The 17,797-nt window shown below is 41.5% G+C and overlaps 1 protein-coding gene across 5 annotated transcripts in view; it reads right to left on the bottom strand.

Annotated features, from left to right (window-relative positions):
- The window catches only part of BABAM2 (BRISC and BRCA1 A complex member 2), a 405,089-nt gene that overhangs the window by 180,884 nt on the left and 206,408 nt on the right, over positions 1-17,797 (bottom strand). For all 5 annotated transcript variants that reach the window (XM_040496370.1, XM_040496371.1, XM_040496369.1 and 2 more), the window contains exon 7: positions 3,778-3,887. In XM_040496370.1, the coding sequence (XP_040352304.1) occupies positions 3,778-3,887 (110 nt within the window). The remainder of the gene's footprint in view (positions 1-3,777; positions 3,888-17,797) is intronic.

Raw genomic sequence — 17,797 nt, 5'->3', positions numbered from 1 at the left:
CATATACGTGCGCGGTGGGAGATCAGGAAACAACATATACGTGCGCGGTGGGAGATCAGGAAACAACATACATCTAAACACCATAAAGGCGTGCAGTCATGTTCCAGTGCTGCCAGAAACACCAGACCGCTCTTCCAGGCCTTGGGCAAAAAGACAGGCTTCTGAAGCGGGATTGCATTTCAGAGCCTCATTAATTATAATACACTCAGGAAGTTTTCCACCCGATGTCTCTGACAGATGTTCCCTTTTGTGGGGACTGTCTAATGTGGGGACATTTGGGAACCATGTCCCTAGAAATCTTTAGGGTACAGCAAACTGATCCCTTTTCGCACATATGAAGACAAGACCCAAAGAGGCCTTTCCCTTTTCTAAGACTAGTTAGTGTAAGCACAGTGTCCCTGCCCGTTGCATGCAGGGGCAGAGGGACATCAGCCAGACTGAAAGGCACTATGTCCCAGGCTCAACGTATCTTTCCAGGCCCACAGAGTGGTAAGAATGCAAGTCTCTTCTTGCCAATTTTTACCTAATGTGGACCAGGCCACTGGTCCTGCCCAGATCCGTGTCTGTCACATGCACTGCATGGGGCTTGGGACTTCCTAGAAAGAACCATAGCAGCAGCCAAAAGGAGTAACAAACTCAGCTCAGGGCGAGCGTCTGGCCCCGGTTCTGGGCGGGTCCACACGGGATGCTTTCCTCATGACTCCTGAGAGCACTCTCCAAGTCCGAGGCCATACTTCATGTTTGGACGGCTCAGAGTTGACAGGATGGTACGAACCATGGAAAACTAACGAGAGCTTCACACAGTATCAAAGACCAGTACCAACCTCTCCTCGTTCAGTTCTTAAAATCTATCCTACGATGCTGGCCTTACTGAAATGACACCACTTCTGTTCTATGTGTACTCTCAACTCTGCAAGAGTTAACCAAAGATATTAAAAACTTTAAGTAACTATGGAAGCCCTCAGAAAGTCATACCACAATTTGACCACTTTCCATTTTAACCTTTTTCTAAAAAACTCATTTTTAAAACTTCTACTCAAGGAGGTCAGAACTTTGGCAGTTTTCAATGGTATTACGAAGGCAGTTCTACTAAGTTAATCTGTATCAACTGGAAAAAAATGTAAGAGCTCTCAGTGTAGCATTTTCCATTTTTCTTGTAAGAATTACGTGTCGAGCCTTTAAAATACTGCCAACCAGGCTACTGTTCCCCATGTGCCACCTTTCTGTAAAACCATTAATGAAACGAAAAGACTTGTTCCTGCCCTTGAGTAACTTGCAGTTTAGCAAAAGATGGGAAAACAAATACACATCACTAACTAAATCTGTGTTGAGCAGATTCTAATGGGTATAAATTCAGTATTCTAAGAGTTCAGGGAATGGCCAGAGAAGGCAGCCCAATGGTGCTCAGGAAAAATGGTACAGACGGCATTTGGAGAGGTCTATTTCAACAGAAAAAGGGTGTTAGAGAAGACACTGTACATGGAGGTAATAGCTTTAGCAAAGGCACATGGCCGGGAGTGCACAGTAAGCTAAGAGAAGTTCAAGTGAGGGGCACCTGGGTGGCTCAGTCAGTTGAGCGTCTGACTCTCGATTTCGGCCGATGTCATGATCTCACAGTTCTGTGAGTTCGAGCCCACATCGGGCTGTGCACTGATGGTGCAGAGCCTCCTTGGGATTCTCTCTCTCTCTCTCTCTCTCTCTCTCTCTCTCTCTCTCTCTCTCTCCCTCCCTCTCTCTCTCTCTCTGCCCCTCCCCCACTCACACATGCAGAAAGCTAGATTTTAGAGGAATTAACTTTTAAAATATAACCTTCACTGATAATTCATCACATCATATCTTAGATTTTAGAGGGAGAAATATTTTATTAGCAAGCTTATTTGCAAACGGGTACAGTAACTTAAAAGAAAAGTAATGTAGGTGTTGGGAAAATCATTCTTCTGAGCTGGCAAATTCCTGTCTGCAGCTTAACTGATAGATTCTTATTACCTACATCTTGCGATTGTTTCATTGAGATCTCTCTTTTCTCATCACCAAAATACCTTCTGAATTTAACTTAGCATGTACATACAGAGTGACTACTTTATAGCTGGTATCTGCTCATTTATTACCCATCCTCTCCTTTTCGGCCCCAACTTGTCCTAACCACGCACTCTCACTCACTCATTCTTCTCTTGTGAACTGTATTGATAATCATAATAACATTAATAGCTCCCACTTGCTATAGTGCCAGGCACTGCAATTAATGCCTTAAGAACAGTGTTTAATATAATCCTCAAAATATCACTCTGAAATAGGTATCGCCATCCCTAAATTGAGGCAAGTTCAAAGGTGCGACATATTCTGACAACTGGTAAGGGGGCAGGACCTGGGTTTAAAGCAGGTATGCTTGACTCGAGAGCCCTTGCCTATTGGCAGTTCACTGTACTGCCTCCAACATTCTTTGGCCTCTTACCAACGTGGGTTAGTATTTTCGATTACAAGTTAAAACATTCAGTGAACACCTGCTACTGTAAAATCCTGTCTTAGGTGCTCTCAGTGGTATACAAATAAATGAGAGCATGCCTGATGCTCACAGTCATCCGTATTTGAGTAGAAACACCTGTATCTTGTATCAGTGTGTAAGATAGGATGGCCATGATTCATGAAGTAGAGCAACAAGGGCCAGAGGGGTAAAAATGACTCAGTATAGGAATGCTGGATGGCGACCACATCTCACAGGCAGAAATCTGCCAACCCTGACTGACTTTTAAGAACACATTTCAATCAGAGTCTGTTCAAAACTCTCTCTGCTGATGAGAAATCTATCCTGTCAGAAGTTTCCATCCAAATCTGCTTACAATCTATTTTCAATGAGCCTCAGCTTCCTTTGAAGTAGAATAAGCTTCTGAAGCATGTGAGCCAACAATAAGCACGTTGTGAGGCCAGTCCTTGTAAAATTCATTCCTGACGAGTAAAGTTACTTAGTTAAAACACAAATTGGGGCGCCTGGGTGGCGCAGTCGGTTAAGCGTCCGACTTCAGCCAGGTCACGATCTCGCGGTCCATGAGTTCGAGCCCCGCATCGGGCTCCGGGCTGATGGCTCAGAGCCTGGAGCCTGTTTCCGATTCTGTGTCTCCCTCTCTCTCTGCCCCTCCCCCGTTCATGCTCTGTCTCTCTCTGTCCCAAAAATAAATAAACGTTGAAAAAAAAAATTAAAAAAAAACAGAAATGTGCTATCAAACTACTTGTACCACAGAGCCTGAAAGTTGTGTAAAATGACACAGCGCTATTTAGACACAGAAAAGTAATTCAAACGTGTCATCTTCTTAAGCTATCTGCTTTTAGTATTACCTTTATTAACTTCTGAATATGTTTTTGCTTAATATTTTCAGGAGACGAGTTACATTTTTACCAATAACTATATTAGTTACAAAAACGTAAGAAACTGGATAGGATGCTGTTCAGTAGTCCTCTTTAGGCTATAACCATATGTACCCAGGGAACATTTGGAAGGAGTTGCAATTTCGGATTCAGTCTGCCTACTCATCTCTCTCTACAAAGGTACAGTATTCATATCACAAGTTGCACAACTAAGACTCATCCAAAGATTGCAGTGGCAGATACTGACTACATTTACTCTGCAATCTAACCTCCTGATACGAGTCATGTTTAAGGAAACAGAAGTCAGTAAAGAGAAATCATTTTAAGAGTTCCAAAGGGGCAAAAGAATTAGCGAGACATGTTTGGCTAACAGAGAGAAACACCAGGCTGCAGAAAATTAATGACATTGATACTTACTGTTCAATTCGGGGTGACAAGTACAGCTTGGGATACACCTGAGTGGCTTCAGTGTCCTCAAAACTGACAGAAAGGAGGGCCACATCTTCTCCAGGGTCTTCGTTTACATCCTTGAGTAGGGAGTGAAAAACACGATGTCATCAGTGCCTACTCTTGGAACATCTTCCTGGTGCTGAGCTCACAGTCCACTGGCATTGAGGCCACAGCGTGTGGGTTACCTGGATTCGGATTAAGCAGCTTTGTACATCCTTCACCATGTGCCAGTCACTCCCCTAGAGTGATGGCTCTCAGCCTTTCTGATCAAAGCCCACCATGGTGAGGAAAAGACTCCCACCTTCTCATTTGTTCCCACATTCCAAGAGGGGAAAAGTGAATCTGGTGATAACCAAGAATTAGTCAAAAACATAGCTAAAAAGTCATAGTAAACATTTTGCTAAAAATATGTGTAACAGCTCATAATTTCTACAATACACGTAGATGGCTTGTAATTTTCTTTTTATAGGAAAAACAGGAGTGATGAACATGATTTATATCATAAGACCACAACAAAATCTTAAAATGCCCAGTAATTTTATTGTATATACCTTGGTAGTATGTCGTAAGTTATTTAAATAGCAAAAGTTCCCAAGAAACACATCGCTATGAACTGTGCCGCCATACAAGCAAATGGCAGGGGGTTACATACGCATCTCCTTTGCAAAACGATTATGGATGATTCATACATGAACTACGAGACTTGCATATTTTAAAAGCCTGGTTATAAGAATAATATAAGACAAAAACACTGTTGATCCAAATATGCACCAAGAAACACTGAGAGGTTAACAACCCACAATAAACAAAACTGATAATGATAAAGCTAAACTTCCTGTAATTTATAATCAAAAAGCAAGAATAGTGATAATTGAATGTCATAACCAACTCAATCCAACACTGATGAAGTGTCCTGACTCAAAACTGTGGGTTTTACATATTTGCAATTATTGCCAAGCACCAAGTGTTTGCCAGACTTCTGAATAAACTACTGAATTAGAATAAACTCTAGTAGCATGCTGGTTTTACTTTGTGAATATCAGATTTTAGTAACCCTTGACAATTTTACTTTTGGTTGGTATTGGCTCTAAGTCAAATACAAATTTTTTAAAAACTTAATAGGATTACACATCTTTCACCCATAAGGATTGGTAAGAACTGGCCTGTATTTCTGGATTGGTTCAAGGTCCTCTGAAGGGCTCAGCAGCCATCCTAGGAGGGTCCCAATCTAGACTTCAAGAATTACTGCCCATGAGCATTGAGAACCTCAGATATGATGTCCTTCCTTCGGTCCTAAACTAACCTTACCCCTTCCTTTCCTGCATCGTGGGGAGCTGGTCATCTCACCCAGCCAGCTCAGCTCTGACATCATCCTTGCTCTGCCTTTTATTGTGCCTACAGTATGCACGTGTGGCAGGGATACAAAGGGACAAAAACCAGAAGTCTCTCCCATTTAGAATAAGAATTTTAAATTTTTTTTTTCAACATTTATTTATTTTTGGGACAGAGAGAGACAGAGCACGAACGGGGGAGGGGCAGAGAGAGAGGGAGACAAAGAATCGGAAACAGGCTCCAGGCGCTGAGCCATCAGCCCAGAACCCGACGCGGGGCTCGAACTCACGGACCGCGAGATCGTGACCTGGCTGAAGTCGGACGCTTAACCGACTGCGCCACCCAGGCGCCCCTAGAATAAGAATTTTAAAAAAGAAAGAAAAGAACCGTGCTGGTCTCTACACAACCCCTTGCATTCTCTCCTCTCTCTCCTCTCTCCTCTCCATCACAGACTGCTTGAAGGAATGGTCTGCACTCCTGGTCTCTACTCCCTTCCCTCCCACTCATCCCTTAGCACATGAGATTAACCTTCTGACCTCCCCCCACCCCCCAGCCCATCAAGACTGCCCCCACCAAGGCATCCACCAAACACAGCAAATGCTTCTCTGTCCTTATCTTACTTGATCTCCAAACAGTATTTGACATGGATGATGTCTTTTCCTCTGGAAATACTCAGTTTCTTACTTGTAAGAAACTATGCTCTCCTGATTTTCTATCTCTGTGACACGCCCCCCTCCCTTTTCATTCTTCTTTTTTTTTTTTTCCTCTTTTACTTCCCAGTTGTTTTTTGGTTTTACATTACAAAATTTAGGCTTGTTGTAACAAGTCAAGCCATACAGAAGTTTAGAAAGAAGAAAGCTCTTCTACCCTCCCTTTTAAAGGTGACCGATACTAGCTGTGTATGTGGCCTCAAACAGCTTTTTCTAGGCGCACAAAAACATACGCACATACATACACGTGCAAATAAATAGCTCTTTAACCTTCTGTTTTGTTTCCCTTAATGGAATTGTATTACACCTATCACTCTACCAACTGCTTCCCAAATAGCCACATAATATTCCATGGCATGGATTTCGTTCTTTTTTTTTTTAACCATTCCCCTAGCAACAGACATTCAGGTTGTCTGTACTTCTTAGCCATTTGACAGTGTTACAATAAATATCCTCGGATAAAGATATGTATATTCTTTTCCAGTGGGACATATATTTCTGAATTAAGAACTAAAACCGAGCTTGTTGGATCAAAGGTTATGAACATTTTACACTTTAACAGTGTAGGGTTATTCTTCTAAAAACTGTACAGCAATTTACATTTGGACCAGGAATTTGCATCAGCATGAGAGAGAGAACCTGTTTCTGCTCATCCTGAATAACCTGATAATACTAACTGTTGTCACTCTTCAATTTAATGTTGGCGGTCTGACTGCCAGAAAATGGTAGCTCAGCTGAGATTCAATGACTAAAGATGAGCAACTTTTTACTTGCTTACTGGTCATTTCTTCTGTAACTTTTCTGATCAAATCCTTTGCCCATTTTGCTTAAAGACTCTTGGACTTTTCTTGTTATTGGTGTCTGTTAGGTTCGTTAACTCTTGTCTATCACATGTGTTATAAATATTTTCTCTCAGCCCAGCTTTTGACATTTTACTTTGTCTAGGGACTCACAACAGCACAGAAAATATAGCTTGCTTTTTTAAAAATTTTTTTCTTTAATGTTTATTATTTTTGAGACAGAGAGAGAGAGACAGCATGAGTGGGGCAGGGGCAGAGAGAGAGGGGGAGACACAGAATCTGAAGCAGGTTCCAGGCTCCAAGCTGTCAGCACGAGCCCGACACGGGGCTCAAACTCACGGACTGTGAGATTGTGACCTGAGCTGAAGTCAGATGCTTAACTGACTAAGCCACGCAGGCGCCCCTGAGAAAACTGAGCTTTCTACAGAGTTAAATCTGGTCAGTAACTCTGAGGTTATATAACTATTTCCCTAGCATTTCATCTAACATTGTATTTTTACATGTAGATTTGTAATACCTCTGGAATGTAGTTTTAGGTAGTATGACTTAGGAAGTATGTAAGAGGAGGACCTTAGCACAGTGCCTAGAACACAGAAATCACTCGATGTTTGCTAAATGAGTACAGCAGTAAACAAATTAATGTTAACTTCTAACCTTTATTCTCCACACCTAGCGGTTTTCAAGAACCAGCTTTACAAATGTTTCACCAGTGATATCTGGAAACTCAGTACTGACTCCCTGCTCCTGTCCCCCATAATATACCGAGGTCCCTAGAACTAGTGGTTTCAAAAGGAAAACCAAGATTGGGAATCTGAAATTATCTATCATTACTTACTCTTTTACAGATGATAAAGTATTCAACCTTGAATATTCCTTTCTGTAAAATGAGGATGGAAATTTTAAAAAATACAGTCGCAACAAACAGAAACTATGTAATTATATAATACAACCCTAAAACTCATAAAATATCTAAAACTAAAGTTGAAGCTGAAAAAATTCACATTCAGAGAGACATTCATTTTATGATCTAAGTATACGAGTAGTTCTCTTTAGAGTTAGATTGTTCACCTCAAAGTAAGATGATAAAAGAAGAACTAACATTGATTGTCAGATATCTTCCCTCAGTGACTGCATTTCCCTATTAAAGGTCAAGGCTCTAACTACAAGTCACAAAACCTGGTTAAAAAACAAAACAAAACAAAACAAGACACTGCAAAAAACTAGGGACAACTGAAACCCTTTTTAATTAGCAGCTTCACTCCATACACCTATGGATAATTTATAATTATTTCTCTTTCCTACTCTCTAACTTCTCATTTCACTGCTCTATTTAAGCAAAAAACAAAAATGCTCGGAGACAGTCCTCTAAACAAATGGAATGACCCCGGTTTATATAATCAACATTTATCATCTGGCATCCTGCAAGCAGTACATGAAACTGTAGTCTGAATAGGAAAATAGTTGTTTCCAGGAGTTCCTTTTATGGACTACTTTTAATATAATTTACTTGCCTTGGTGTGCCACATGAGTTTCCCCTGAATTGGTATTTGATTCCTAATGGATATCTAAGTTTGACTTGGAGTGCTTAAATAAGCCCAAAGAGTTCCAAAAATACAAATCCACACAGTACTGTTTCTAGTTTCTGCAACTCTAACAGGCTTGTACATGTGTTCCTTCCCATCTGGGGAATTAGAAAAGAAGCTCTTGTACTGTGGTTCTTAGAAGCTAACATTACAGATGATTATTGTAACCACTAATGGCAACATTTGGAAAGCAGGGGGAGGTTAGAGTGTAGTAGGGGACATTTAAAAATGCACAAGTATACACTTTCAGGGCTTTCTATCTGTACCATCTGAATCTGCAGCAGGCTAAAATGGGGGGAAAGATGTCAAATCTGCTGAAGCAAAAAAGAGAATTGCCTCCTACCTTTTATAAAAGCGTGTCAGGCGCTGACATACATATGGCGAGGCAATAATGGCCATGCTATTCTGCGGAGATTTAGCAATAGATTTGGCTCAACATTTGGCTATAGAACAGAAAGGGGTTCTTATGGCTTATAGTGAATATTCACTAGGTAGTGAGTTCCTCGCAGGCTGGGAGCTCTTCCTATTTGTTTTTATATACCCAATGTCGGAAACTGCACATACATGGCAAACTGGTTAGAAAAAAAACTGAGTTAATGCAGGAAAGACTATAAGGATGAATAAGTAAATGACGGAGTTAAATAGAAAGTACTTTTAGTTAGACTCTCAATATTTATCTCACTTTTCCGTAAATCTATGACTACTTAAGATTTTGGTAAAGAAAACTCAAATCTGAACCATACATAAGCAAAAGATGCACCTACTAATAAGAGTTAACATTTTGTTTAGGTCATGATGATTTATTCACATAACTGTTCTCAACTGGGGCTCTTTGCAAATATCAGAAGGGGGAAGAAAAAAAAAAACAATTCACCTTGGAAATGAAAGTAAACACAAGCACAATTTGTCATTATGCGGTACCCCTTTGATGCACTAATTTCCAAGTGAATCTAGCAGCCATGAAACAAGCCCCTGTATGTTGAAGGTCAGTATAGGTACAAACTACCAATTAACTATTGCTGATAGACATTAGCCGAACAATAAATACTATAAACTATACGTCACATAGGAAGACTGTAAAAAAAGCCACTGCATTTCTCAATTCAAAAAGGCATAAAGCAAAGCTGTAACTATTACTAGCAAAACCAGTTTGCAGTCATAAGGACTATAAATAAGCCATTATACAGCAAGTCAAAACCCAGATAAGAACCATTTTGAGTTCAGTTTATTTCTTTTCAGCCTATTTCTTTTTAAGAGAGAGAGAGACAGAGAGCACAACCAGGGGAGAGGCAGAAAGTGAGGGGAAGAGAGAGAATCCCAAGCAGAGTCTTAGTGTTGCCAGAGTGAGGAAGCCAAGCCAAATAGATGAGGAAGAGGAAGACGTGGGGCCATGTCTGCCCCTTTGGCCTTTCGTGTATCTCCCGAGCCTGAGCCTCCTCCTTTCCAGATGGCAGGGGGTGCAGAACCCAGGTAGAGGTTCTGAGAGCCTCGTTACAGCCTATCTCCACCAAATACTGAGTTCCTGGCTAAAAACTCCCTTGATATTTTGATATCTCTGATGAAGGTAGCACTTAAGAGAGTTATTTCTGATTTGGTTTCTCCAAATGGAAATGGGAGTAAAAAGACTCTCCCTGCATAGTCCAGTCAAACTGGGCCACTTCCCATATATTTTGCCAGATCTTTAATTAAACCTTTTTTTTTTAATGTTTATTTATTCATTTTGAGAGACAGAGAGAGCACGCACACACGCAAGCAGGAGAGGGGCAGAGAGAATCCCAAGCAGGCTCCATGCAGTCAGCATGGAGCCCATCGTGGGGCTTGAACTTAACAAACGGTGAGATGGTGACCTGAGCCAAAATCAAGAGTTGGCTGCTTAACTGACTGAGCCGCCCAGGCACTCCTATTTTACCAGATCTTGACTGACACTTTGACATTAGCCATTCCTTTATGGAAAAGCTCTTTCTCTCCTTTTAATTGACACAGTTTTAATTTAACTCTCATTGTAAATTCACTTGCTCCATTAAGAATCCTTTCAACAGCAATGTAATCTTTGTCTGCCCTTGGCAATTTCACCAGGTTGCTTCATGAACTTCCCATGTGATTTAAGCCATATGTAGTTTATATTGCAAATAGATTGTGAATTTCCTGAGGGCAGGGTAGAGATCTCCCACTTCCTATTATGCATAATATTAAGACCTGATATTTATTCATTGATTACTCATTTTGTTTAGTACTTTATATGCATGACCTCACATAATCATCATACCAACCTTGAAAGGTAGGTACTATTACTATATATTTGCAAATAAAGAAACTGGGACTGAGGAAGATTAAATGGAGAAGATGAGTTTTGAACCCGTGTTTATTGACTTAAAACCTGGACTCTTAATCACAGTGCTACACCCCCTGGCATGTTGCTGGGCACAAAGAATGGACTCGTATCAATGCCCAGAGAAAGGTATGAAAAACTTGAAAATCTATATGCAGAAAAGATATCAGAGATCCACTAAACACTTGTTCTCTATTTAGTGTCTAAATCCTGTATGTTCCAAAAGACCATGAGCATCTCAAGGAACCATTATGCCTTTTTTACCCAAATAGACTACCCCACCTACACCAGGCACATAATGGGTATTCAAAACAAACTAAGAAAGGGGCACCCGGGTGGCTCAGCTGGTTAAGTGTCCCACTCTTGATTTCAGCTCAGGTCATGATCTCACGGTTCACGGGATCGAGCCCCACATCAGGCTCTGCACTGACAGTGAGGATTCTCTCATTCCTTCTCTCTGCCCCTTCCCTGCTCATGCACTCTCTTCCTCTTTCAAAATAAATAAACAAACATTTAAAGAATTTAAGGAGTATATGCTTTATGTGTTTTAATGTTTACTTTTAAAAACTATGGAGCAAGACATTAAAATCCTTAAGAGGATAAAAACTAAAAGCTATAAAGGTCACTATGCCAAATAAAATGTATTCATTTGACATCTTTACACAGACCCGGTTAAGAAGGAAGGATGCCTTCTCTAAGAACACAGATGAGGCCTGTGGATTTCTAGGCCATAATATCAACCTTCCTTCAATTATGTATGGTTAGGCACATTCTATGATTAACTAACTATACTCGGTGAAAATAGGAAGAGCTGATTGTCAGGTCAGGAAAGGAAAACTGCAATGTTCTGGAAATAGCCAGCTTGTAGAGGGTGAGCCCAGGACACCAGGACAGAGCTGCTGTCACCTACCCCTGTTTTCTAAAAGTGACATCTTGAGTTCATTACTACTAGATGTCATGATACAGTATGGGGTTAGGGTGTTTTTTTTTTTTTTTAATTTATATCTTGCTTATTATTTTCATAAACAAAGACCATTTCACTGCTCTCATTTATGCAGGAATCTGCTTGCAAAGCTGTACTTACCCTTAATATGTTGGTTATAGCTTCTGTTTATAAAGCTAAGTTGAAACACATGTTGTACAAATAAACTTTGGGAGAAAAAAGTCCTGACTCTTTTAAAAGAATAATGATCAAGATTTCACTGGTCAAGTACCATCCCATCAGTTACCATACCTAACAAATACAGCCTTGAGATCCACCAACGTTCTCTGAATAGCCACAGTGTCACTCTAAAAGGTGTGTGAAATAAAGCCTTTTCTCCAGAATAGGCCACAGAGGTGAAGGAGAGCCTCTGCAGGACAGCCAGGGTCCTCACTCGAAGCAACCGATGTTTCCTTGCTTCCTTCCGCCTCCTTCTCTCCCCACCAACATTTTCAGAGAAAGAATCTGGAGTATGGGATTTCCTCTGTTGTCCTCACAACTGTATTCTTAATGAGCCTAATAAGAAGCTGAGCTCATTTAAATAAACATCCATTTTTGCAACTATTTTACAAATCATACTGAACCACATATTCAAACATCCCCTGAGTTGTGATTTTGCACACACCTGCTGATATAAACCTTGTGCCAGACTTTTATCCAAGAGCCCAAGAAAACAAGTTAAAAATAATAGTGAGTTTTACTAAAGCACGTGTGGAACAAATATGAACACCACATCCCCTGTATGTCTCCATACCTTAAGGAAAAGGTAGATACAGCTTTTACATAGGTTACATAGCTCTTTCTTTTTTTAAATTTTTTTTAATGTTTCTTTATTTTTGACACAGACAGATCATGAGCAGGGGAGGGGCAGAGAGAGAGGGAGACACAGAATCCGAAGCAGGCTCCGGGCTCTGAGCTGTCAGCACAGAGCCCAACGTGGGGCTCGAACTCACAGACCACAAGATCATGACCTGAGCCGAAGTCGGACGTTCATCCGACTGAGCCACCCAGGTGCCTCTACATAGCTCTTTCTAAGAGAGAAAAGCACAGATTTAAAGTGGTAGCTGATACAGCGGACATCCACGATAATGCTTGCCTGGCACCGTCTCTTCTCCTGGGAAGACCCTCTCTCTTCTAGAACCAACCCTTAGTGCTCCTGACCAAGCAGCCTGTTCCTACCCCCTGGAACAGCTGATGGGTCCAGGGAGGGTCTGGTTCTTGTCTCCAGAGTTGTAAGCCTGGGGGACACCTGCATGGCTCAGTCGGTTAAGCATCTGACTCTTGATTTAGGCTCAGGTCATGATCCCACGGTTCACGGAATCAAGCCCTGCATTGGGATTCTCTCCCTCTCTCTGCCACCCCCGAGTTCACTTTCTTTCTTTCTCTCTCGGTCTCTCTCTCTCTCTCAAAAATAAATAAATAAAATTTTTTAAAAAATTGTGAACTTGGGAGCCAAATGCAGGCCAGTCCCTCTGCAGAGGCAAAAGAAGCTGTCAGCAGTCATGTTCCCCGTACGCGGACGAGGCGAGGCTGCAGTGTGAGAGAAAAAAGCCAACGTGTGGAAAGAAGTAGGGACGAACGACAAGAGAGTCCTGGCATGGTATTCACACCCCTAGGTCCCAGGCTCTTGGTCCAGCTGTGTCCTGCTCTAGTGTGCTTTGGCTACTCAACTTTCTTCCAGCTTTGGAAAGCTAACAAAATTGCCTGATCTCCTTAAGCCGGTTTGAAGTGGCTTTCCTTGACTTATAACTAACATTTTCTCTTGTCAATTATGAAGCTAATATAGATGATAACCACGGGCAAATCAATAGCTACAGAATTAAGTGCTAAAAAGAGACTCTCATCCCTGGCTTATTGGAATGCTTGTTACATACCTTGGAATGCCAGGCCCTAATCAGAACCCCTTTAGGACAAAGCCTCTTAGGACACAGCCTCTTAGGACAAAGCTGAGTGGCATGCCTCCATACATGCCGGAAGAAAGCTCTGCTAGAGCAGTCTGCCAGCCGCACCAGGCTCTGGTTGCAGTGAGGCTACTTCTCTGGATTTAACGCTTCCCATCCTGGTGGACTTGAAACAGGCCCGTTAACCCATCCTGGGTCATGCACTCCCTGCTCTACAGACCCCTGGACCTCACCAGTGAACAGAAGGTACTGGACGTGCCAATTCTAAAGGCAGAAAATCCACAGCGGCCTGCCATTTGAATATATGGAACGCTTTGCAAGTGTGGCAGGCAACTGAACTACATAAAAATGGTGACTGTTTTTAGTGACAGAAATAAAAATTTTTTTGCAATGAGTTTACATGTTTTTGTTTTCTCTGTACGATATGCTAAATGTAGGCATTATGGAAAGCAACAGGTTTGCACAGCTTTGGCAAGTATATGTGGAAGTGCCACGCACAGACGGAGGGGTGAGGAAGGTGCTCAATAAATGTTACTTGCACTTTCCTTACTCCTTCCAGACTCTTGGCCTGATGTCATTTCCATTACCGTTACCATTACCATGCTATTCTTCCTACTATTAAAGCTACACCCTACCCCTTCCTCTCCAAGTTGCTTTGAGTTATAGGGTTTAGAGATTCCTCCCAGGTGGTTCTGCATAGGAGACAGAAGGAAAAGACACCCTAGACGTGCATAACACCTTTGCACCCACCCACCCAGCAAGTCACTTGGCTCAAACTGCCTGGTGCCCATGGCAACTAGGCAAGTGGTTACTTCCAAGTTCTTTCAGCCACCTGGCACCACACCCTCATTAACTGAAGACAATCACAAACCACAGGTGTTAAAACAGAGAATGGAGCCTACTGGCGAAGTAATCAGAGATCTTCTGATGGGCATATTGGTGTTATCCACAGAATCTAAAGGGCAGAGGAGCTCTGTAAAACACTTGGGAAAAGTCTGGAGCCCTACCCCTCTAGAACTGGCCAGAGGAAAGGTTCAGGGAGGAAGCAGAGCTCTGAGAAGCAGAGTAAATAGTGCACCTTCTCCCAGCCTCCAAAGCCGGCTCGTGTCTACAGTGGCCTGGCATTCAAGCCCCTCCAAGCTCTCTTCCCCCATCCCTGCTGATACACCCTAACTGCAGCGGGTGCCCATACTCCATCCTGTCTCTCCATCCTGTCTCTACTCTGCCTCTTGATCCTGGATGCCTTTTTCTAACTCCCAACTTTTCCAACTCTACCTATTCCTTAAAGTCCCATTGGAATGCCATATCCTGCCCTGAGATGTCCTTAATCCCACCCTCCGATGTAATGGATTCTCCTCTGAAATCCTACAGGTCTTTAAGCTACCCCCTTTATATGGTAACATTCTGCTGTTTCTATTGTATTTTAAAGTTATATACATATGTGCTGTTATTTAACTGATTGAGTTCTTTAAGAGCAATGACTGTGCCATTCCTTTTTGTATTCCCAGTGCCTAGTACAGTGCATACCACAAAAACAGGCACCCAATAAATAATCTGATGAACAAATGAATACATATATGAAAGAGTAACTACGTATGCGTGCCACTGATCCAAACATGGGTTCCCAAGTAGATTTCCCTAGTCAAAAAGCCTATGTAGATAATTATTAACTTGACTTTCCAATATTCATCAGTGGAAGTACGTTTGGGCAGAATGAGCCGTTAACTGCTGAGTTCAGGATCACCTCAGGAATAAGAGGAAAATTCAAGTTCAAACACTAAGCAGAGAGATCAAACTCTACAGAACAGAGAAGGCAAGAAAAATACTTTTGGCATTTCTAATAAATTTCCGAACAATATACTGTGTGCTGTCACTAAGCCAATACTCATTTGTGATGTACTTAGCATGTGCAAGACACTTTGGTAACACAATAAGGGGGGGAATTACAAGAATCAGTCCTCCACTCAAAGAGGCAGATGTAAACACACAAAGGTAAGAAAAGTTTTTTTCTTCTCCTTCAATAAGAGATCCTATAAGGTAGTGCGTGACTAATCCTCAAAAGCCCTATAAGGAAAGGCAGAAAAACTCATCAGTTGTTTCTATGTATCAAGAATGACTCCATCCTTCCTGGCATTAGGCTTTTACAAGAGAGGAGATAGGGAAAGCAGGGAAGTAATGGGCACACCAACAGGAAAAAGGCAAAACTTCTAGAAGTGGCTCAGTGGTAACTTTCCCAGCCTGCAGCTTTGGATGTTTTTCAACAAAGACAGTTCTCCCTCTCCCATATTTCCAACTACCTAGTTCAAAATGCATAGGGACAGAGGGCCAGTACCACACCGGACATGCAGATGAGGCATAACATTTGTGAACAGCAGGCAGCTGAAGCCTGAATGAAGGGAGCCTTGGCACTCAGGCCAAGGACATCAGCTTCACCTAGGGGACACTTAAATTCCTAGGTGATTTCTATGCAGTTTGAGTTTAAGAAGCACTGGCTAAGGGAAGTGGCACTTAAGGAAAAGAAAATGCATCAGAAGATGAAGGAAGAACAGAAAAGCAATGCAGAGAGAGCCATCCTGTGATTAAACAGGAGGAGAGCACACCCTGTGATGTTTCCGCTGGACAAGGAGAATGGAAGTTCTCTCAGACGAAGTTGAGGACTTAAAAAAAGTATATAGACATATTCCAAAAACCCAGGGCTAAATGGAACAATGAATGATAGAGGAAGCTGAAAAGTACAAACATTCTTCTAACTGGCCACACATGCAGGAGAGAGCCGGCACTGCTGAGCCTGGTCCCTTTGGGGCAATGATTATGGCGAAATGTGCTTAGGTATGATGATATGGGTGGACAGTAAACAAATCAGAAAACATTAAAGGTAAAAAGCCCCTTAGAGATACGTTCCAGTGGTCGTTACTCTGTGTTCTAGGAAGAACTAGAGATCGTGTGTACCTTAAGACTCTCTGTCTGAAGAGCAGCTACTAATTCTCTGTTTTGTATACTGGGCAGTGGGAGGAAGACTGCATTTGTAACAATGTTTCCAACATATTAAAAATGTAACCTTTGATTTCAACACCCACACCTCACAGATTTACAAATGGAGAAACTGAGATAAGGGAAGTGATTTGTCTAATGTGCAGAGCTAATTAGTCACAGGGCTGAAACCAAAACCCATGACTGCTGATTTGTGCATCATGCCTTTTTTCACTCCGTCATTCTGCTATATCCAAATTTGCTTTGAAAACTCTTTGTCACTTACTAAATGAAGCTTGTGTGAACTAAAAAGGAACTGTAAGATCCCAAAGAGGAGGGAGTTACGAAGAGTGGAAAGATTCCTATGAGGAAGAATATGTTATATTAAAAGTTCCCAAAATGTAAAACTATAAATGTTGGATTTAGCATAACTATTGAGTAGGTGGCTTTGTAAGAACTTTACTAATTATAGAAGTGCTGATGACCAGATTTACAGGAACTCTAAATTGAGTTAGCCTTTATCATTGACTTGAGTTAGTGAGGAATATTCTTTAATTTCTAAACTAATAACAGGTTTACGACAGACCAATTAACGAACATTTACAGTTTGGTGCTTATGAACAGAAATTGTGACATTTCACGATGCATAAATGATGATGAAAGTACTGAAGCGTTCTAGCAAGTTGCAAGTCTCCAGGGAAGCTATTAACAGCTTAACATTTTAGCTCGCATTGGAATGTGGATTCAACTTACTGAAAAAAGTTTATACTAAATAAGCATGAAAGAATGCAATTAAGATAGTGGACTGGGTTGGGGGCCTTTCCCTCCTTGGGTTTCTTGGGTCTATTACTTACTGAATTAAATGTTGGCAATGTATGAGAAAATGTGTGTAACTATCCAAAACAGGTTCCATGAACTATGCTAAAAAAACCAATACAAGAGCAAAAAAACTTCCCAATGCCTCAATAAAACTAGGCTTTCCTCCCAAACAGACAGGCCATGGCTGGACCTGCTGCCTCTGCAGTGTGGACAAAATACGCTACAGATTTTTTAAAAATTTTCTTCTGTCTTCAACTACTTCCATTTCACTACTATACTGAGTGTATTTTTGCAACTAACCTCGGGATTCATTCAATCATTCATTCTACAAACATGCGTTAACACCCCCCTACGTGTTAGGTGCCACCTAGGAGGCACCAGGAAAAACAGCCATCAAAACTTTGACAGTCGAGTGTTAAAAAATAAATGAGCAACCTGACCATTATGTTAATATGGTTACAATAGAGGTATGTTAAAAGAGAGGTGAGCACCTTTGGCAGGATAACAGAGGGGTCCTAAAGAGAAGGCAGAACTGATCATGGTTACAGAAGACGTTTCAAG

Source organism: Herpailurus yagouaroundi, unplaced genomic scaffold, assembly GCF_014898765.1.
Source record: "Herpailurus yagouaroundi ecotype Mexico unplaced genomic scaffold, PumYag 188, whole genome shotgun sequence".
NCBI lineage: Eukaryota > Metazoa > Chordata > Mammalia > Carnivora > Felidae > Herpailurus > Herpailurus yagouaroundi.
This window is presented reverse-complemented; position numbering and strand designations above follow the sequence as displayed.